Source organism: Corvus brachyrhynchos, unplaced genomic scaffold, assembly GCF_000691975.1.
Source record: "Corvus brachyrhynchos isolate BGI_N302 unplaced genomic scaffold, ASM69197v1 scaffold115, whole genome shotgun sequence".
Lineage (NCBI taxonomy): Eukaryota > Metazoa > Chordata > Aves > Passeriformes > Corvidae > Corvus > Corvus brachyrhynchos.
Window position 1 is genome coordinate 4,825,462 of NW_008239553.1, and position 23,546 is coordinate 4,849,007.

Genomic DNA, 23,546 nt, shown 5'->3' on the forward strand with positions numbered 1-23,546 from the left:
GGCTCCTGTTCCGCTCCGAGTGTTTGTTTATCGTAAAGAACGGTGCGAACCCATTGCAATGGTCCGTCCGTGCGCTGCCGCATTCCGCTGCGTGTGCGCGGGGGTATTTACAGTGAAGGAAGCTTGGCCAAAGCAGCTAGAATGTCTTAAATGCAACATTTTAAGAGTATTGCTTGAAAATTGTCATTAATCAGGGGGCATCCAAGTGATCTAATTCATGCTTTTCTTTCAGTCAACAATGTGGGAATGTCGTATTCTTATCCTGAATATTTTCTTGATGTTCCAGAGCTGGAGAAGGTAAGTGCCTTTGTGGTACATTCTAGTGTTCTACTGCGGTTAGCAGATATTACAGAAGTATTTAGGTTTGGTTAAGGAACCCACATAATGAGGTTTTTTGATTAGAATTAAATGTTCAAAAACTTGGAAATGTACATAAGCAGCATAACACAATGCTGGTGATGGCAGTCTCACTTTTTGGTGGTGTTCTTCACGTACTCTTCCCTGCATCTTCTGCTCCTGTCTGCGGTCTCATCTGACTGTTGCTCATAAGTTGCTTTAGCTTGTGCTGGGGGGCTTCTTAAGTGACTGAAGGGGAGCAAGCAATTTCATGGATGGAAGCTGCATATTCCATAACACTTACAAAACTTAAGATATGACCATTTTAGACAGTTCATAATGTAGGGACAATCTTGGCTGTACTAGATACACTGAAAACTTGGATTATGAACAATTTCACTGGTGCATGATTTTCTTTCTGTAACCCCTGTAGCTCACTGGGTCCACTGTGGTTTTTTGTTTTCTACTTAAGTGTTGCTAAATATATCTGGTGTTTGGTTCACCTTCAAATAAGCTTCATAATGTTTAGCAAAAAAAAAAAAAACCCCCTCAGTTTTTTAACCTGCTGAATAAACTTAAAGTCACTAAAATGGTGGAGAGTAAAATACAGTAGTTAATTTCAAAACGTGTAATGGCTAAGAATTTATTACAGTTCTTAAGTATTGCAAATAGTGTTAGGAAATAGAGTGTCAGTGTGATACACCTGTCTGGTTCTGTATTAGTGAGAGTCCCTAATCAGAGATGAAACCTGGCCAAGAGCAATTCACAGACTTTGCTTTGAAAGCCTGTCACTGTTCTTGATACTTAAGCAAGAAGGCAAGGAGAAAAGGCAGATAATTTATCCCAACACTTAAACCCAGAGGACATACAAATACTGTTCAAATAACTTCAAATGAGTAAACCCCAAAACTTTGTTTTCTTGCAGGTGATCGACAAAATGGTTAACATTAACATCACATCTGTTTGTAAGGTAAGTTACCGAGACTTTTTGGTAATTCAAAACCAGAAAACAAGATTCAGGTCTGGGGGAATTACTTTGACCTGTTAGACGATTCATCTTGGAAAAAGCCAGAGGTTCTGATTGTCATGTTGGACTGTTCTGATTATTGTGTGAAATGGAACTTGTTGCAAAGATGCCTATTAGCTATTTGAAAGGAGCAAGGTAAGCACATAAAACAGCACTTAGTGCTTCTTCACGATTTTTCTTCTATTCCTTCTTGTAAATGGTTCATTCTTCTCCCCCTGCATCTGTGTTTCTTGGGGTGGGCAGCCCTTACCTCTGCATGCCTAAGGTTTTTGTACACTGTAATGAGAAGGCACTTAAATATTTTCTGCAAAATGTATGAGCAAGAAGGAAAGCCAAACTCACAGAAACATGCGTTAACTTTACTTCAGAAGCTACCTTCACTTTTTGATATTTAAACTGAAACTTTCATCAAGAAGAAATCAACATGACTTCAGGCTAAAACATATGGCTGTTCTCTTGTTTATTACCATGAGGCCCATTCAAAAATGAAGTTTTCATCCTAGTATGTCAAAGCTCAAAAAGGACAGAGGGAATAGCCGTAAGTGGCAGGGACTTGGTTAGTGTATTACCAGTGTGTGCTGATGAAACTCCTTGGGACTACTCACTGCTAAGCCTTCTTATGCATAACAGTATGTCTCTATTAGCTGAGGGTTAGCCTTTTGCCTCAAAGCTAAAATATTAGATGTTTCTAAGATGTCTTGAAAGATTTGACTTTTTTTGCAGGTCTTCTGATTAGGTTAAGTACTAAATTCATCTAGTACAGTGCTTTTGGGGAGTCTAAACTCTTGTTTTGTTTCCATGTGAGGAGGCACAGCACCTCTTGAAACAATGCTTTGGTAAGATTCTCACACTTTATTGAAACATAGACAAACAGTGAAAATGTAGCCATTCCATGGCTGAATGGGAGTTGGTAATGTCAGCTTGCTGCTGCAGGCTCTTACTTTTGTGTGTGTTTTATTTGACATCTCAGAACTATTTGTTAGAAAGCTAGAAATGCTATAACAGTGAGTCTTCAGAAACCTTTCACCTGGAAAATGACTGTGAGCCTGACCAGTACAGATTTTCTAGTTGACCGAGAAGGATTGTGGCCCATGGTGTCTTCTTTTCCCCCTGCAAAATTTCAGAAGAGAAGTCAGTTATTAATGGGCACCTTTGAGAGCTTTCTCTTACAGAAAGTTTCTCTTACAGAAGTCATTTAAGTTAACAGAGCAGCATCAGGTGTACATCTGAAGAAGTGTCAAGCACAGACCTCCTCTGCTAAGGTGTGAGGTCTGTGCTGTGCCAGCAGAGGGAGTGCACTATTCAGTGATAAAAGAATTTGGGGTGTCAATCTTCCTGGGAGCATTTTTTTAGACAAGTTACAGATGAACTACTTCAATATGTATTTCTGAAGATGGTAGGGTAGAATAATAGTTTAACCCAGCATATGCCTAAAGTTCCAGAGATGTGGCCAGACTGTATTGTTTCCAAAGTAAACTAATGTTTCAGTTGTAGTGTCAGTGCTCATCAACAATTTAACAAAATTGTCATACAGTTGCTTGTAAAATTTGCATCTTTTCACATTCTAAAGTGGCTATTTTTGCACATAGAGAAACTTACTGAAGATCTGCTTGCTCTGTGTTAATAGTGTTTTTCCTTCTGTTTGAAAACTTTTGTCTTGACTGTGAACAACTCCTGCTACTGGATTTAATCAGAGTTTGAGCATAGGATTTCAAGCTTGAAAATGTTTTCTCCCGCACGAGCGTGTTGTGTAATTAAACAGTAGGCACACCAGATGCTTACTGTTTTGGGGAGAAGAGCACATTAGAAGTGTGTGCCATCTGTAAGACACTTTCTCAGGAGAACCCATAGAACTAGAGAATCATGGTATGAAAAAAATAAATTTAGGAAAAGTCTGTATATCTTTTCACTTAGATTTTTAGGTTCTAATTCTGTGAATATTTAGTTCCGTTTTTGAGGTTGATGCCATCTCTTATACATATATAGGTGTGTATATATATGTGTGTGTTTTTTAGAAACAATAATAAGAATATTCTCTTCTTGTCTGACTAAAACCATGAAGTGTGTGATGGAAGTGAGCACAAAGTTCTTAACAAGGAGCTGAAAGTCTGCTGAAATGTGAAAGTATGGGACAGGCAGAGTATGGTTTGCTACTACCCATTCAGGCTCTGCCCACAGTGCTTCCAGATCCTTGTCAGAGGTGTCTTATAACCTGTACTGTTATATTCTAGAGCATTGGCATCCCCTTCCTTGCCTTTTGGACCAAACTTTCTCAGTGCCTAAAAGATGACAATATCCCCTGTCCTCTCAATAACCTGCACCACGTGCCATCAGCAGCCAGCCCCTGTTGGACAGCACAACTCTTCAAGTAACTCCAGTTCTGGCTGAAACACTCCTTAGCCCTGAAGTGTGAAAGTCAAGATAATTAGCACAGATTGATTCTGCAGAAATGTTGAAGTCTGTTTTGTTGCCACAAGTATAGGCCATTTCAAAGCGTAATGCCTAACCCTTAACTTTTTGATCCATCTTTTTCTTCATTGGTCAGCTCATTGGATTTCCTAGGGGATATGCAGTGTGTAAGAAGGGGTGCACTGAGAGATAAGACTGCATCTTCACCTCGCAGGACAAATTTTCAGCCTAGTTGGTCCCACTGTTTAGTATTTTTCCCAACTGGAAAGTATCTAATACTATGGAATTTTGGCACATGTTTGAGAACTTGCTCCCTCTCAGAGCTTTTAAAATGTGTCTTTCCCAAATCCTATTCCATGTTGCCTGCCCCCATCATGTCCTTAGAGCACTGTTGGGTTAGATCACCCATGAACCACGCAGTCATGCAATTTTGGGGTTCACTCAGTCTGGCATGAAGTGTTGATTACTGTGAAGTGCCTTCAAAGCACCCTGTACGTCACTGAAGATAAACCACGTAAAACTGCTTAAAACATGTTGGAAATCTCATGTCTTTTAAAATACTGGTTAAAAAAAAATTGACAAAATAGCACCCTGTCCCCCAGCCACAGTAGATATTTTATAAGTAGTCTGAGCAATATCACACTTCTATGGTGATGTGCAGTGCAGGAGTTACTCTGGTCTTCATATAATATGCAAATAAAGAAGTGTTACGCGTCTTGATGCTATAAATAGAATGAAGATCTTTCATTTGTAGTATTTTCTCAGGACAGCTTGAGACTTAATACACTCATATGCAAGGATTGAATTGACAAATAAATGAGGAAGTAGACGAGGTGGTAGTATGTGTAGTTTCATGGTTCTTGTCATAATCTCATCTCAAGCTTCTGGAGGGATTTTAAATAGCAGAACTTTAATGATTGTTGGTAGCAGTTCAGGTAATGTGGCTTTGTATTATAACTTTTGGATATCCTGCTGCATTTTGAGACACAAATATTAGTGGCATTAAGTGAAATATCAGGGCAAAATCTCGTTTTTTTTTCATTAACCAGCAAGTGTTGAGAAATCAAAATTAGACTTGTTCTGTATAGTTCTAATCATAGTTCCTTTGTATTAACTTCATCTCCTTGAATCAATCAGTCTTTGTATTCTACAGCCTTTAGCTTCACTTGGGAAAACAAACTTGGCTTGGCTTTTGGCTTAATGTCCTGAAAGCCAAGGGTGCTAGGATTCCTGTCCAGTGGAAAAAGTGGGTAGGTAAAGAGCACAGAGAATAGCTTCAAATACTTCAGGGGGTCTCCTTTGAAAGCTGCAAGAGTTACTTGGTATGGAAGGAACTGCAAGTTTGTTATTGCTTTTGCAGCATCACGATATGCTAATTGCATTGGGAGTGAGGCATAAACTTGTGTTCTCTTGAAAAATGAGCAGGACTAAATAGTTGAGGGAGTGCTGGCTTAGCGGCTGATTAAGCAAGGAGCTGAATTGGTTTGCAGGCTATTATATTGTGGGGGGATGTAAATTTTTGGCTTGTAGGCCAGGCTTTGCTTGGATATTGGCATTAGCAGAGGAAGGGGAAGAGTAAATTATGTGTGTGTAAATCTCTTGTGTGGTAGTCTTCGTGTTGATGGCTTTATTCATGTTTTATACTGAGTGTCAATACTAAACGCTAACAGGCCCTACTACATCAAGGATTTTTGTCCTCATATTTGAGACACTTTTTAAATTTTCTCAAGAGTTCAGAATACATAAATGCTTCATGTTGAACTGAGAGATCTGGTGTCAGCTGCCCTCCTAATGGAGGAGGAGTGAGAGGTGAATTACAGCAGGTTGTGAATCCCAGGCAGGACATGGGAATAACTAATACAAAGTCTGAAACTGTGAGTTTAGGAAAGAAAGCAACAACAGAACCAACAACCAATATGAAATTGTAAGGAGGAGCAAAAGTTAGTGTATTTGAGAAGGAGGGAAAATATTCTTTTGTGGACCTGTGTGTAGGAAGAAGAAAAGCCTGGGGAGCAGCAATCCTGAAAAGACATTTGGAAATGACATCTCTCTCTCTCTCTCTCTCCAGTGTGTGTTCAGATGGGCTAGTGCAGTCTAATACCACACCTGTAAAGGTACCTTACCAGAAATCAGGTGGTAGTTGTTTGTTGCCTGCTAGAACCCTATGTGAATTTTTGTATTTGCTGTGGAAAGGGTCACAGTAAGTGGAGAATAATTCTGAGGACAGTGGCAACACCGACTTGTGAGAAGAGATCATGCTGTGTGTGTGTATTCCACTCTAGTCAAGAGGTTTCTTTGTATTTATATTCAAAGTCATAATCAAAGAGGGGTTGATGATTTAGCCAAGTACATAATACAAGTAGAAAACAGAGAGGGACAGTTGCCAATGCTTGGAAAAGGAGTAAGTGTTCTGTGAAGGTGGTCATGAATATCATTCAGATGGTCCAGAGGGAGAAATTCAATGCTGTGGTTTCCCACCTTGCTGACTTTGAACCTGAGAGTGTGGTACACAGAAAGCTGGATCAAGGGAAATGTAGCTGTGATAAATATATTTTTAAGCAATAGTCAGAAGCACTGGGGATTTTTCTTCAAAGTACAAGTAACTTGGGGGAATTCAGGAAATCCTAGAGTTCTGTGGCTTTCTGTAGATTTGGGGTTGACACAAACACATATTTCACCTCTTGAAAAGAGAACATTCAGCCTTATTATTTGAGCAGTCTTTGTCCTGTGTAAAGGGCAAGAGGAGAAATATGCTTATTTTGAGAGCTTTCCATTTTTAACTCTACTCCAAAAGTTTATGGCTCTAAATAGGAAAAACTTTCTCTTCTAAAACCATTGCTCAGAGGAAAGTCACTGAAAGTGAACAGGGCTTGTTACTTTCATAGTTCCCTTTGTATGTCCCAAGCCCCTGACATGGCCACATGGGTTACTGTGTGAGTTGAGTTGACATCAGGTTTACTTGCTAGTTTTTACAGATAGAAATCATTCTTGTTTGGCTTGGGGTACAAGCTGCATTAAGAAGTTATTGTTTCAAGAGAAACACATTAAAAAAACATTGTAGATGCTGAGAATAGGCCTCACAATCAATTTAACTACCAGTGCATGAGAACAGTTCCTTAGTTTTTCAGTGTATGGCCTGCAGGTGAGGGTGCCAGTTAAGTTTGTTAAACAGCTACTGCATTTGTGAACTTGTGTGAATCCTCTGCCCAGGCACTCTGAGTTGTCTTATGGTAGGAGTGATGTTTTTGTATGTGAGTGGGTGCACCACAGGGAATTCCTCATCTTTAAAAAGTTATGTTGCTCCGAGTTGTTAAAATTTCACCCCAGATTTGTGAATGAGGAAAGCTTCTTAGCTGCATAGCACAGTAGCAACTTGTCCAAGTTCTCTAGCCTCACCCTTTGCTGTATTTGTATAGCCCTAGTTACAGAGCATTCAACCCTTTCAAAGTGGAAAGAATGACTTGCAGTCATAACATCATAGCATGGAATGATTTGTCTCTAAATATACAACTGTGGTATTAGGCTTTGTGTAACAATTGCGGGGCCCATAAGGTCTGAAGGATGACTTTGAATATTTACCTAAGCTTTTCCTGCTGTATCTTAAGTAGTCTGAGTGAACATCACTTGAAAGATATTCAAAATTTTACATATTATTATTATTCTTTCAGAAAACTCTGCTTCTGAGCTATTGCTTGGATCAGATTGAGAAAAGACTACAACGCTGTGATAACTAAGAATGGGAGGTTTTCTTCTTAAGAAAAGTCACTGGAAATCCATGGTTATAACTTCCAACTATTTGTTAGTCCTCTAATAGGAGCTTTTAATTGTAGTGCCTGCTTTAGAACATAAATCTAGCCATAAGTCTGTGCATTCTTGTATTACAAGTAGGAATCTTTGCTCTGTTAGGCTCAAAGTGGAGTTACTTTTTCCAGAACTAGAAGGTAGAAGACAGGTTTGGTGAGAAAGAGTGGACAATGCAACCAGTGCTTGCCAGGAATGTAATAAATGCAGTTTCAGGTAAAAAAAAAAAATCAATAAATGATAGTTGCCTATAAAAGATTATTGAAATGGTCTGTAATCAATCTCTACCTTAAGTTAGTCATTTGCCCTGAGCATCCTGGAACTTGAGATCTAGATGGTTAGGTATGAAAGAAGTTGAGTTAAAAGCAAGGCAGCCCTCCAAACCAAAGGAACTATACCCCGAACTGTATGGTAGCATTATGTGTGTACGTGAAATAATTGGAAAATAAACAAAAAAATAGAGTGCAACAACCACTCTTCATGGTTGGGTGCTAAACGTAACTTTGTGCCAGACTGTATAGAATATCAAGAATTAACAACCTCTGATGTTGAGTAGTTTGTCCTAAACAAATTTCTCAGATGTGTATGCTCACTCTGCTCTAATGCAAGTTTTCAGAAAGAAAAAAACCACTTTGTTTTGGATGAGCTGGCAGTTTTCACATAGCCTAACGACTTGTCTGGAATTACCTGAGTCCTCAGAGTCTTGGGAACATCCACATTTCCAACTGTAGCACTCCTATTTCTGTGGAAAGTAGTGTTCCTTCAGAAAGAAGGTTACTTGAAGGAAACCTAACCATGTTGAGTAACCACCAACAGAAGGCACTCTTCTTAGGGTAGTTCCCAACCTCTCCTTTAGGCTTCCTGACACTTCCTTCTGCCTGTATTAGATTGCCTGCAGAGAAACAAACACTGCTGTGAAGTCCTCTGACATCCTACATGCAGATTCCTATAGATTGACTTGCAGTGCTTTGCCATTTAGGAAATACACACCATTACAGAACAGACTATCTCTAAACAAGGCCTAGCTAAAATCTGGGTTCTTTATCTGGGAGATATTTATTCAGTTCTAGATGTTTTGGTTTTTAACTGCCTTTTTCATAATGGTATGTCTGAGATTACAGCTATTGAAGACAAATGTTAACCAGTCTGGCTGTTTTGGATAAGGATCATACAGTGCAAGCCCGTGTGGACACCACTGACACCATTATTAGTGGTAAAACTACATTTCTGCTGTTAACTGTCTTATTTGAATTTATGCTGAAAATATTTTACATTTGGGTACAGTGTATAAAACTGCCAGACCTGAGTATGGCTGCAGAATACCCTGCCAGCATTTTTCTGATAGTCCTGTTTGAATGTGCCCTTGGCTGGGTCAGGTGAGACTGACTCAGAGAGCTGCCTTCTGTTATCTTGCTCTTTAAAAATAATGGTATTTTTACATCAAGATACTGAATAGTCATAGGTATCTTTTTTTCACACATCACAATGCGTAAAAATACTGATAGAAAGTTTTGCCCTATTTCACAGAATTTTGAAATTCCCTTAAAATAGGAATTTTAGTAAAACAAATGGAAGTCCACATTTCCATGTTGAGTATGAAATCCAGTTTTGCCATCAGTATCTTTCTGTGGAGGGGAAAAAAATTGATTGCTTGTCCAGCTGAAGTTCAGAAACAAACTATTTAACACAGTTGGTGGTGAGAGACTTCTCGATTTCTACCCAGATTGTGTACCTATTGCTGTATTTCAGCTGTCAATGGCTTCCTAGTTTTTTATTTTATGTAAGTCCACCAATTATTGTAGCATATTTTTTTGTGCTCTCATTTGGATATCAATAGTAGCCAGCAGGTTTGTGATAAACTGTTAGAGTTGCTTGGTGGGTTGCAGTTTGGATTTAGACCGTGAATGCATTTGTGTGGATTTATGACAAAGGTTCAAACGTGGCGTCCCCTCGACATTACAGTGGGAAATTGTGTACTGGTTTTTCAGCTCATTTATGGGTTGCCTAAGGGAAGGTAATTCCAGTCCACGTCCATGTGCCAATCTATGGAGATGTTATGCAGCATTACACTGCTCTGAGAGGCAAGAAACAGTATGTTTCTTTTTGCCAAGGGATCTGTGGAAGAGGTCATAAAACTTGCTTCAGATAAAAGACCTTCCAGTCTTGAACTAGTCTTAAAATCAGCCCAAATCATTCTTTATCCTTTAAGATTAAAATAAATAGTTGTTTCTACATCTCCTTTGAAGCATTAGTGTATGAAAAAGCTCATGTATGCTTAAACTTAATACTAGAGGGTTTTTTGAAGCTGCATCAGATCTGTTTAGCTTGTTGATGCTTATCAGCTCTGAATACTTAGTTTGACTTCTGGGGCAGTGCTGACAGCTAAGTGTGTCAGCAGCTGACTTCATGAAAGGAAGGCCTGTTCAACTCCTGCCTGTACAGTCCCTTATCGAAACTGTCACACAGTGTGGCTGATGGCAGAATCTATTCTAAGGGAGAAATGCCAATAAAATGCAAAACACAGCCCTTCTCTGCCATTTGCTTTGTGTGTCAGCTGCAATCAACTGAGATCGTTTTCTTTTGTGTTTTTTCTCCTTTATTCCTGAAAGGGTATGTTTTATAATTCAAAAATAAAAACAAACAAACAAAACCTCAAACCCAGATTGAGTCATATGTAAGGGCTAATGCAGTGGTGATAATAAAATGAGTAGTTTCTTACAATAAAATTTGTTTCTTTGTAATGAAAGTGCTAACAGGTGTTTTGTGTGCCTATATATGCTGATTTCTTTTGTATGTGTGTTTTTCTTCCCATACTATTCAAATATTCAATGTTTTATTTTAAGCTATCAAGGTAATTTGGGATCGGTGGGAATATTTTGGTGGGTGCTGGTTTTAGTATTTTATTACTCTCCCCTTTGTGTTCTCAAAAACTTTATTGGAATACCTTTCAGATGTCAAAAGTGGTAGCAGTTTATATTTCTTGTCTGATCTGTCTTTGCCGTCAGTGACATTCATACGGTTAGTTGGGGCAGGGCAGAATTTGGTACAAGCAGAATTTTGATATTATTTCATGAAGGCAGCAGTTTTGGATTTAAATTGTATTTTAGGATGGTAGTAATTAGTACTGGGAAAATTAACTATTTTACACTAATTAAAATTTTGTCCAAGTTTGGATCAATGCTTAATTTGTTCCACTTGCCAGAGATGCTCTGTCTGCAACTGGGAAGCTTGTTTTAGGATTACTGCTCTGGAGAATCCTTCAGCCAGCTTGTAGATGGATTGCTCAGAGTCATAATGAAGGCAGGAGTTTCCAGAGCAGTGAGGAGGTTTGCCAGGCGACTTTTCTCCTGGGGGTGTAGTTTTTGCAGTGTGAAAACATCTGTGTAATCAGCCAAAAATATTTTGGAGTCTTAAGTATTTTCCTTAGGTAACATAATGTAGGAAACTTACATTTGCTAGTTCTGTCAGTGCTCTTGCTGCTCCATAATTAATTTTTGTCTTAAAATCAGCAGTTCAGTAAGCGTAGCTAGACTGTATTGGATAATGTTTTGAGTCCTGGCAGAGGTGGTAAATTTAGTCCGTTTCTAGGAAGACAGGTGTTTCTTGTGGGGAGAGAAGGATGGTACATGTACTGTAGTACTCTGGTGTTTTAATGTTCTTTGGAGGCCACGGATGCTGCAGAGTGGTGAAGACATTGGTTTTATTTACTCTTGTGCTACTAGCTGGAGGGGTTCACCAGATTCAGTGCACACACTACTTGACAGAGCCAAGTTATCCAGGTAGAATAAAAATAAACTGCCTACGCAAAGTATGGTCTCTGCTTCCCTGAGCCGTGCTTGGGGTGGAGGGGGTGGCAGCTGCTTCTGGGAGGAAGGGAGGCTTCCCTCGGTCTCTGGCTGTCTGGTGTCTGCATTCTCAGCCATCACGAATGTTTTCCTTTTGCAGATGACACGATTGGTGCTGCCCAGCATGCTGGAAAGGTGAGTCACACTAACACTATCCAGACAAAGTCATCATTATTTATAGGGGAGAATCCTTTCTTGAAAAATTCATTACTGTGACTAATCAGCCTAGTCTTCATGTTTTAATGGCAGAGTAATGCTGGGTGAGTCACGCTGATGGTGCATGAATCATCAGACGGTGGAAGCCTTTTCCACTAGATTCCCTTTTTATTTTTCCTCTCCCTTCTCCACTGTTGTGGTGATTCCTTTTAGAACAGAATTAAAAAGCCCGTCTGACTCATCAGCACTAACTCAACAACCTGCTATTCTGAGGGGGTGGTTACAGTTCCTGGGAATAACCTTCTTAAGGCTATTTCTCTAAGTCATTGTAAGTAAAATGGATGCAAAGAATATGTTCTCATTATGCAGTAGGAGGTATATTGAGGAAAGGCTGTGATCATTTGGAAAAGTGGAACTGGAGACCAGCTCTTTAGAATAACACACCACTGTCGACAGGGAAGACGTGTACTGACTTCCCAGCTAGCTCCCAGGTGAAACCAAAAGGTTCACGATTTCCATTTAGTCCCCCCAGGCTGTTTTCCAGCTGATGTTGGCTGTCCTGGCTGTTTGCCATCTCTGCTGGGGAGCTAACCCTGCCTTTGCTGGGGGCTGCCCTGGATCAGGCTTGAGCCATGCTCGCAATACCGGGGAAAATTCTGTAGAACCATGCAAACGAATACGGCAGGAGGAGTCCGTATATGAGGCAAGCCTCCAAATCTGGCAAAGATGATGAAAAAAAAATGGGTGTATTTTGTGTCATCCCACTGTCTGGGAGTCTTCATTGCAGACCAGAATTCAGTATTCAAGTGCTGCACAGATGCACAGCAGATGTTTCACTTTTAAAACAAAGCTTCTTCCTGGGTACAAACTGTTCCAGAGCTAGTGGTCAGTATGGGAGTCAGTGTCTAGCACATCAGGGTGATGGTGAGCTAAGATTTTTTACTTAAACAGTCAGGAGATATGAAGAAGTTTATTTCGTGTAAAGAGATGTGAATTACAAATAAAGACCCAAGACTGAGCTCTGGGGCAGGAGTGTAGTATTTCCCAATGAAGCTGAAGTAGAGGGTGAGGATTATAGTACAGTTGTGATAGATACTCAGGGCTTGTAAGTCAGAAGCTACTCCTTGTCCTTGTACTATTAGTGATGGATAAAGGGACTTGTTTTTTGTTAAACCACTGCCCTCTGAAGGTGCCACCATGACCAAAACCATTAAGGTTTTCAAGGGATTTAATGCTGTTTCATTGTTAGGTTTTGGAACTTAAAAACTCTAAACAGTTTCTTGCCTCGGTTTCTTATTTGTTTAAAGAAATACTGTAGCTATCCATTTGGCAGAGTAGTCTCTTCAGCTTCTGAGGACAGAATGATGTATACTCTACCTATAGAATATCCTGTGTATGTTTTTCTGTTACACATCCACCTGGGAAAGATGATTTGAATGAAAGGCAGCAAACCAGGATCCTGCTGACTTCTGGTTTTGACTGCCCTTGAGCACACGTCATCTCTCCTCTTACTTCTCTAACTGCATGACTACCTCAGGGATTCTGAGGATAAATGTTCAAGAAGCCTGGAAAGAAAAGGTTAATAGTGGTTTAAAAAAATTAAGTATACATCTTGAACTTTTTCATGTATATAAGGAACCACTTTAACAGACTGCTCCATTAGGATGATGGCCTTGGGTTCTGTCCCAGGGAAAAATATTTGAAAAAGCTTCCATTTTCTGTCTGATTTTTGTGAAGTTGGTTGGGTTTGCAGTGCACAGAAGCAATGCCTGAAGCTGCCAGCTCTTGCAGAGTCATAGCTCACAGGCCATTAACACTGCTAGGAGTCTGTAACCACAGGAGGACATGGATGTCCAGCGAATCCAAGGGCATGAATGAATTGGAGCTGGACTTAGCGGCTCTTTAGGTCGACCATATATTTCTCACATGGGACCACAGGCTAGAAAAAGGGCTCCAGGCTCTAAGAGTAAGGCTAGACTAAGAATCTTATTGTCATTCCTCACTTGTCCAAGAAGGAGAGCATGTTGAGTAGATAGCTGTGACGTAGCATGCTAGAGCATCTTGCAGCTCACTCTACTGCGTACTTTTGCGTATTTGAATGTTGGTTTTATGGCAATATATTGCAAGGTAAGTAGAAAAATAGAGCATACATTGCATGCTTTGCATCCAGGTCTGATATGAGAAAATAAAACTACATCTTGGTGTGCCTTTTACTTTTTATTTATAATAAACACAGCAGCATTAGATGAATGCTACTTCTGGTAATGGCGTTTAGATTCTCTGCTGTGGCTTCTCTCCTGTGCTCTGAACACTTAAAGTGATAATTTATTATCTGAAGCCTCCTATTACATTTAAATGAGCAGTTCCTGTGTAAATACTCAGGCTACTGTCTGAGGTGGGAAACTCATAGAGCTGAAAATCAAGGCTTGATGTCTTCAGGAACAAAAAAAGCCACCACCAAAAATCAGTTGGCTGTTGCTAGACAAATACCAAACTATGGTATTTATTGCCAGGGAAGTAGCAAGTGCATAATTAGATTACAGAAGAAGCTTGCTCTTTCCACTTGGCATGCAGCTGGAGCAGGCGCTGGTTGCCACAGCAACAGGGAGATGGCTAAATTTAGCCTCCCTGGTGCTGGACCACTTAAGGTAGAATGACAGGGAGGTGTGAGGGTGTGGGCCTGGCTCTCTTCATCTTAACCAACATTTGTTTGTTTGTTTGTTTTTCATTAATAGCACAGTTGAATTCGATGGAGCCAGAATTTCTTTTTACCACACTGATGCTTGAGTAATTCTTCAGATACCTCCCTAAAAACATTCCTTCTGCAATTCCTCTAAGAAACAAAATTGTAATTGGAGTAATTGAAAGTGTTCCCCCTACACACATGCTTCTCAATTTCATTTTATTGGGAGGTTTTAAGTTACAGGCTTTTAAGGCTAGGACTGTTTTCTTTAAAATGTGAAAATACAAACCACAGAACCCCCAGTGACACTGACTGCTTCAAAGAGACCAATACACAGAGCTTCTGCAAGGGGCAGCTATTAATGTTTTGTGTTTCTAAGAGGGTTTTCTTCACTGGGTCAAACCATTAATTCAGTCTGTCTAGGTGGTGGTCACGACTCATGCTACAAAGTTGCAGTGCAGCTAGACACTGCCAGACCTGTGCTTGCAGCCTGAATGTCAGCCTCTCTTCTGCAGCTTCAGTTTGTTTTAAAAGCGTGAGGCTCTTGTTTATCCATATCAGTGCTTATCCTTCTTTGAATCCTGTTAAGCTTTTGTCCTCAGTTAAGTTTTGTGGCAAGTACTCCCTAGTCTGAATATGGGAAGAGCACTTTCTTTTATCTGATCTAAATTTCAGTCTTTCATTTAAATAAATGTCACCTTTCTTTTGTATTCTGAGAGGATAAATCATGATCTTGATCTTTTTAATTCCTTAGTTTGTATACTCTTATCATGGCTGCTCTTAATAGTCTCTTAAATAACTAAATTGTTGTATCAGGGTAGACATCTTTTTCTTCTCTTCCCCTTTCTTAAATCATCAGGTTCTTAATACTTCTGGTCTGTATTTGGAGGTATAAAGATGGTTTGTAGACTGTAATACAAGATTTTGGTGGTGGTGAAGGATCTTTCCCTGCCATTCCCAGCATCCTATTGTTTGTCTGGTTTTGGTGACTGCTGCACAAATGAGAACTTCTTGTTCAGGTTTTTCATGGAGGGGACAGTTGATTTAGAGTCCTGCAAGGTTGTGATTAATTCATAATTTTTTCTTTGGTATGCATTGTTGGTTATTGATGCACTGTTAATATTGATTTTTCATCTGCCATTCTGCAGTATGTTCTCAAAGCAGCCTGAGCTTTAAAAAAAGTACCTTATAGTATTCTCCAATCTGGTACTATCTTAAAAACTGCATAAATACTCATTTCACTACTAATCTCCATTTGAGCTCATGAATAAATATCACAATCACCACCTGTCTTGATACAAAAAACTTGTAGCTTCAACTGTTAACCTTTTGCTGTCCTGAAAATTCATGATTAATTTGTGGTCTTATGCTTTCCATGCTGCGTGTTTTGATTCATATTACTACTCTATTTCACCAACCAAGCCTTTCAAGGAACTCCTGAAAAATACAATGAACTTTGGCAAAGGTGCTTGAAGTCCTGAATAAATGAAATGATTCTTTTCTGTCACATTTGCCATCTCATTCTTTGTGACAACTTAGTCACAGATGTAATTCACACTTATATCATGGCTATGTATTGTATCACTTGTATTCAAGCCATGCTGGTTTGAATCTGTTGTCATGATTTCCAAAGCATTTATACTGTTCTAATTTTTAATGGGGACTTACTTAAATTACTGCTTGTTTTTAAGATGGTCACTTAAATCATTGTGGCAGCAGTGGTGTAGGGTATACGTGGCTGAACAAATACGATGGAAACTCAAGTGAATCTGCAGGAGTTGAGCTGTGTGATGTCTACCTGCATGAGTGTTCTCACTGCACTGAGCATGGCATACTTATACTATGTTCAGGTAAACTGGTTTGAATTTCCAACAGGGTCAGAAGAAGCAAAGATGTATCTTTCACTATGTTGGACTGTCTTGCAGACTTTCTAACAAAGTAATTGCCCTAATTTGCATGAAGCTTTTAAAATGAATTATTTTTTCTACCTAGCACTAAATATGTCTAGTTTTGTAGGTAAAACTCATCTCAGAAATAGACATGGCCCAAAGCAGTCTGTATTGGGAGGTCAGGAGCCTTCCTGTCCTACCTGCACGTGCTTTAGAACAGCTTGACAGAGCAGGAGGTTGCTAATTTCTGGTATCTTTACCAAAATACTATTGATGAATACCTTCAGTGTTACTGTAATACAGATGTAAAACAACTCTCATTTTCTGGGTTCATCCACTGAATATCTTCCATATTTATTAAAACACTTCTATATTTGAGCAGTAGATTCAGATGCTTCCTATCTTGAAAATCCATCATGAACTAACATTTAGAAGGTGTATTATCAAAGTAGAAATCATACAACAAGCCTGTGTTGCCATTTCTGCCATCTTATCCCAAGACTTAGGAGCTCCTTTTGAATTTGTGCCAGCTGGACTCAATGGTTTTGCATAGTTTAGCTCAGTGTGTGTATGTATATGTGTATATAAATACAGCTTTGATTCTCTTGCTGTATTGACCTTGGAGTTGTTCCTGATTTATACCAGCTGCTTGGATACTTACAATGTATGTAAAGTGAATTTCAATTCAGGATTTGGTTGGGGCTTTTAAACAGATCTTAATCTCAGTTGCATTCTAAAGGGTTTTGTTTAGGCTTGCTGTAATTTTTGGAAACATGAAAGATGTTTATTTTATGATAATATATGTTTGCTTCCTTTCAGATCAAAAGGGGTAATCCTGAATATCTCATCAGCTACAGGGATGTATCCATCTCCACTGCTGACTCTTTACTCCGCAACCAAGGTAAGTGTTCCTTTCCACACTGAAATCAAGTGTCAAACATGAAGCAACATTTACAGGAATAAATGTTTTGGTGTCCATCTAGTGGTGCTTTCATGAACTAAAAGTAGAGTTTCTGTCTTGAGCTTTTCCAATAGTGGAAGCTGGAAGGTTGAGAGAAAACTTGAGTGCGAGGGTTTACTAGCATGGAAATGACTATTTTATGTATTTCCTCATGCATTCTGTTTTTACATGGAAAAGGATGGTAGTGTACCAAACAAGCTTAGTGTGAGGTCGAGAAAGGACATTGACTAAGTTTAACACCTTTTCTTATTTTGGCTTTGAAACTTCTTTCCCCTAACTTCTATGATCTACATTTCATCTTAAGTTCACCTGCTCCTGTTTTTCTTTGTGTCCACCGGGACAGTTACATCTTTTTGCAGCTGGTCTAATGTTTTTCTTCCCAGAGGTACTTTAGGGCAACATTTTAGAACCCTCGAAAGTATCTCCAGTGAACACTGTAAAGAATATGGGTACACAGCATGGAACTGAAGCATATGTGGTAAAACAGAATGCAAGAGACATTGACACTGGTATCAAAGCAGTATGGCACTACAGCTTTTTCTGGCATACCTGGTAATTACCTTAAATACTTCAAGCGTCTCAGAGTCTAAGCAGAACCTTGACAGGATGAAGAAACCTTCAGTAGTGTCATTCATGTCTGAACAGACCCACGTTTCCTCTAGATTCTTGTGGCTGATGGGTGCCCCCAGTGCGCTAGCTAGGAGAAGCCCGGAGCTCTGGCTGCACCCCACTGAGTCAAGGCAGCTACACACAGAGGGTGAGCTCCTCGCCCGTGGGAGCTGTCTCAAAGCTGGATAGAAGAGCACACGGGCAGAGGTAAAGGAGGAGAGAGGGGACTCCTCCTATGGATTCCATGGAGAAGGTTTATTGTGGAGAGACCAGGAACGAAAAGCCGAAAATCTGAGTGTGTCCAGGGATTTTATAGTGGGGTAGGAAAGGTGGGGATAAGGGATACAGCCAATAGGATGGGGAAAAGGAGGCAGGGTTGAAGCTGAGGGAACCAATGGGATTAACACATAGGAGGGACTATGGGAAGGAACCAATGGGGTGTCGAGGATAACAGAACTTTCTAGAAGTGATGCATAGTTAATTAGGTGAAATGAATTTTTATACCTTCATACATAAAACAGGGAGGGGAAAGCGTGAACCAATAATATGAGAATATGTACATCACAGAACTGGGGGATTATGGGTTCTCACCCTACCTGTGGAGTGAGTGGTTAAATTTCAGTGCCTGACCACCATATGTTGGTCTTGGTTGTGTCCTCAGGGGTCAGGGTGGCTGCAGCCACTTGCACCGCCCAAGATTCTCAGTAACATCTTCATATTCCCAGAAAGGAGTAGATGCACACTATTTTATTCATACTAAAGGAGGGGATATTTAAGTTTAGAAGCCTGAAGTAGCTTTAGCTGATAAAATTTCCCCTTGAAATAGCTGTTTCCTGAGAGGACAGTTCTTTGTTTTAATACAAATGGTCACTTTTGTTGTGGCAGTGCCTTCAGCTTTATGGAATTAATTGAGCTTCTGATTTTAGTGATAATACACCTTACACTGCTTTGTTTAGTCTTTTTTTTTCGGATGGGGAAAAGGAGGCAGGGTTGAAGCTGAGGGAACCAATGGGATTAACACATAGGAGGGACTATGGGAAGGAACCAATGGGGTGTCGAGGATAACAGAACTTTCTAGAAGTGATGCATAGTTAATTAGGTGAAATGAATTTTTATACCTTCATACATAAAACAGGGAGGGGAAAGCGTGAACCAATAATATGAGAATATGTACATCACAGAACTGGGGGATTATGGGTTCTCACCCTACCTGTGGAGTGAGTGGTTAAATTTCAGTGCCTGACCACCATATGTTGGTCTTGGTTGTGTCCTCAGGGGTCAGGGTGGCTGCAGCCACTTGCACCGCCCAAGATTCTCAGTAACATCTTCATATTCCCAGAAAGGAGTAGATGCACACTATTTTATTCATACTAAAGGAGGGGATATTTAAGTTTAGAAGCCTGAAGTAGCTTTAGCTGATAAAATTTCCCCTTGAAATAGCTGTTTCCTGAGAGGACAGTTCTTTGTTTTAATACAAATGGTCACTTTTGTTGTGGCAGTGCCTTCAGCTTTATGGAATTAATTGAGCTTCTGATTTTAGTGATAATACACCTTACACTGCTTTGTTTAGTCTTTTTTTTTCAATGGGAACGTGAAGTATTTCTTCCCCTCCCCTTAAAAAACTAAATTACGCGTTGAGTAATCTGCCTATTCTCAGCACTGCCCGTCTTCTACCACAGCAAGATTAGTAAGCATGAAAGTGACTCCCCTAATGTAGCTATAGAAAGACTGTATCTGCAGTTTCTATGGGTTTTTTTCCCCCCCTCATCTATATAAAGGAGGTTTAAAGCATAATATCCTTCAGGTGTAAGTCAATGACTGACTAATTATCAGGAACAAATGCAGTCCAACTCTTTAACCTTCCTGTAGAGAATTCCCTAGCTTACAGTGAAATGAGACTCTTTAAAAGAAATCATAGTGCTAAATCTTGACAGGTTTACCTATCTACCTGTGTAATGCTAATGAGAAGTAAAACATGATTATATCAATTCTCACCTCACCCCCATCCCTTTAGTGTTTGGGTTTGTTATTAGATATTTGGATATCCAAGGAGAAGAAATTTTCTAACATGCAATGCTTATGTGCATATTCAAGGAATGTTTACTCAGAGAGCATTCTTAAGATTTCAGATTCAAGGTTGTTGGAGGGCTTAAGATCATGTAGGTAGAAAACCTAACTTACCTTGAATTAAATTTTTCAAGAAGAAAAGCTCCAAAGGTTGTTTGTATACTGGAAGTTGCTTTTTCTTCTCATATAAAATGAACATTTTCTTTATTGCAAGCTCTTTGCAACCAGTAGAGAAGGCAGTCTTTTATACTGTGTCTCCATATTTGGAGTGGTAGCTAACATCAGGACTTTTGTCATGGAGGAATAGTTAGAAATTTGAATGATCAAAGCACTTTTATTAACATAATATAGTTCTTTTAAATAGATTATCAGTATACTCTGTGCAGTTATTACACATGCACCTGGCAGCTGTGTTCAGAAACTGCACGAAACTATTTGGCTTGTCCGTGCAGGTACCTTATTGTTTCAAGAGGGTGGTCAGCTCACTTGAATAGTTACTGCTAGACCAGACTTTCAGTCTTGTTCATGTTGAGTACTGAATTTTGTTACAAATTTACACTCAGGGAGAGGGAGAAGGAAAGAACAGCTGAACAGCAGATAAGCTTTTTATAGTTTGAGGAGCATCCTGCTAGCTTATACCTGCAACTTAAAGAAGAGTAAAAGGACCTACCTGCTACATAGCAAAATCTAGTTTTATTTCAGATCTTCCGAGTATGCTCAGAAGAGTGTCTGCTGAAATAGTCCAGTAGTGTGGGAGTGTTTCTGTTGCTTCTCGTATAGGCTGAGTTCAGTGGGATGGCCTTGATAGGAAAAACACTGGGCACTGCCAACTTTAAGTGCTGGTTTCAGTTAGGACTTAGGTTAAACCACTGGTGACATGGTGACCAAAGGAAGACTGTAGAGGAGGTGCAGTACTAGAGCTTTGCTGCTTGTTTTGAAACTGGTCTGAAGCAACTGCTTCTTAAATACTTGAACTAATTTACTTACTGTTTATTTTAGCTTCAAGCATGGATAGGAGAGTTTAGTTCATTCAGTTGAAGGTACTCTATTCATCCTACTTGGTTGTATCACTTCACTAAAACAAGAAACCATAGCAGAACCCATGTTTTGTCTCACTGGACTGTAGGAGGGTAGAGTGGAAAGGTGGTTTAGAAGAATTTGGAAGTGGGAAGCTGTGCTGGTTTGAACTGCTGAGGTAGCCTTGGATTCTCAGGACAATATTTCCTGGCAGGGTTAAGGACGCAGCCTTGAGGGCATCCTGAAGGCAGGTGCTAACATCCACCTTTTAAGCCCTTTAATTTATTTCTTTGAACTTTTTGGCTTGCAATTTCTAAAACTTCCAGAAGTTTGGAAGAAAATCTGTGGAGGTGGACTTGAGGATTAGGAAGAAGTGTCGCCATAGGGTGGCATTTTTTAAAAGTGTAAAGGCAGAGGACTAAGTGTTTAAACACTATGTTCTAAAAATCATGCACAAGAGGAACCCAATTAAATCACTCTTAAAAAAAAAACCTAAGGAGATGACATAAGTAGTGAACAATGTGAACATAAAGTCTTCTTTTCCTCTTTTAACTAGGCTTTATGTAACAAATCTGGTTCCTTTTTCTTCTAAATTGAAAAGGGGTTTATTTGTTTAGATTGAGTCTTGCTTCTGTAAAAATACTTCCTAAGCATAGAGTTTGTTTGAATGGCATTGCTCTTGTATGCAAAGTTTTATTGAAAACCTAGGGTTTTCACTTTGAAAACAGGAACTCCAAATAGTAATTCAAATACTCTTACACAAAACTGTCAAACTAGAGTTCCCATTGTAACGTGTAGCATGCTGCATGTTTCCCTTCTTTTCTCTCCAGGCTTTTGTGGATTTCTTCTCCCAATGCCTCCATGCAGAATACAAGAGCAAGGGCATCATTGTGCAGGTGAGTAGTTTGTTTCATGTAAGTGTGGTTACCACAGCAACATTGGTGTCTTGGCAACAAAAAGGAATCGGCATGTTCTCTTATTCATGAGTGTGTGACACAGATTAAGGGTAAGGATTTCCTTTGATCCCATTAGCAGCTTTCTTAAATTACTCTGAAACCATGGGTCTTGAAGCAACAAAAGACATGGTTTGGTTTTAGCTGATGGTGCTAATTGAACCTTTATGGATAAAGTATTCCATAAAACTGTGCACAGTGCTGTAGAATGTAGAATACATTTTTATGGAGCTTCATCTACTGGAAAACACTTGTGGAATGCATTGGTACAGGCATTCCATGGGTAACAGCTCGAACAACTGGAATAGTAGAATCCCTGCAGTGTCAGTGAATCAACTGCTAATCTGAGCATAGTTGAAGAACGAACAAAAGCCTCAAAGATCCTTTGTGGGTAACTGACTGATTTATTTTTCTGTATTGCTAATGAGTCTTGCTTCATACCCCTCCTTATCCCCTCCCCATTTGTTTACCTTCCATGGTTTTAATTATTTTTGGTGTGGCACAAAAGCAAACCAAGCCAGTTTCTCACAGCTTTATAGGATTTTGCTTTAATATCACTTCTCACACACTCTTAGTGTTTGCTTCCAAAGCTGGAATTTCCAGCTTTGGTCACAAACGGTGAACTTTCCATTGCTGATTAAACCTCTCCAGAGCAAGAGTCAGTTTAATAAAGGTGGTATGAGATCTTACCTGTACTGTGAAGACAATGGTATGTCTTTTTGAAGTTCAATTAGGGACCTTACAGACAGGGTTAGCTATGTCCATGCCTCTCGTTCCTCTATTCTGTATGGTGGTTCTCAAAGCCATGTGAACTTCAAAGGCTTTATGAAAGGTAAGGCACAAAGTTGCCTGCCTTACTTGTGAAATCATCATACACAAGAGCATAACTCTTATTACTGGCTAATACTATAGGAAGGTTGTTACCAGATTAAGGCTATGTTACCTTTTTGATGTGCTAGATTTTTTTCCTTTTAAACATATTTAGCAAAACAAGAACTTCTCACCTAAAAATGTCCTGTCACATTTCCTGAGAAGGTATTGCATTAAGAAAAAAGATAGTTGTTGGGTGAGCTATTCCCATGCAGTCACCAACCCTTTAATGGGAACCTCCTAGATTTAAACCTTATGCTAAATATCTAAAGGGGTGCTGTTTATTTTGGGATCTGTTGGCAGTGGGCAGGAGGCTAGCGAAGGCGGACCCTGAGAGCATCCTAACTGCTTGACTTTAGATTTGCACTGGTAACGTTATAACTTGGAGTACAGCCCTGAAAGCTTAACTTCTCCCCTGGGTGCTTGATTCTGTGCCCTAGCACTATGGGATGTACCTTTCAGCTAAACTAATGTGCAGCAATGAAGGATGCATAAAAAGGCAGCACTCTGAACGCATACAGGTTCAGCATACAGGGTCGGTTTGTGTGCTCTCAGTTCTTGAAGTGGATTTAGCTGGAGTAACTTTTCAGTGTTTCATGTCTCCTTGTTACTTTCTCTTCTCACAGGGCTTCAGCCCCAAACTGTTCTGCAGTGGGTCAGTGTTTACCATGTGGCAAGTTCCTTACAGCTTTCTCTTCACTTCTACCCTTCTTCATTACTTCTATCTCCCCAGTGTCTTTCAAATTGTATTACTCGCAGATTTAGCTTGACTATCAGACAGCTGTTCTTCCAGTCATTTTCATCTACATGCAATGTGGCCCTCTCTGTGATCTCAGTCTGAAAATGAGACTCAAGGAATTGGCAGAGTATTTCCCTTTCCTACATCAGTATCATCAAGTTTTCTGGGAGGACTTCTTTCCTGC

At 39.7% G+C, this 23,546-nt stretch overlaps 1 protein-coding gene across 1 annotated transcript in view; it reads left to right on the plus strand.

The window, feature by feature from the left end:
- Nucleotides 1-23,546, plus strand: part of HSD17B12 (hydroxysteroid 17-beta dehydrogenase 12) — a gene marked incomplete at its 5' end in the record, with an annotated part of 113,956 nt that overhangs the window by 83,737 nt on the left and 6,673 nt on the right. The window contains 5 exons of the mRNA XM_017742050.1: nucleotides 233-297; nucleotides 1,262-1,306; nucleotides 11,519-11,553; nucleotides 16,966-17,047; nucleotides 21,631-21,696. Of these exons, the coding sequence (XP_017597539.1) occupies nucleotides 233-297; nucleotides 1,262-1,306; nucleotides 11,519-11,553; nucleotides 16,966-17,047; nucleotides 21,631-21,696 (293 nt within the window). The remainder of the gene's footprint in view (nucleotides 1-232; nucleotides 298-1,261; nucleotides 1,307-11,518; nucleotides 11,554-16,965; nucleotides 17,048-21,630; nucleotides 21,697-23,546) is intronic.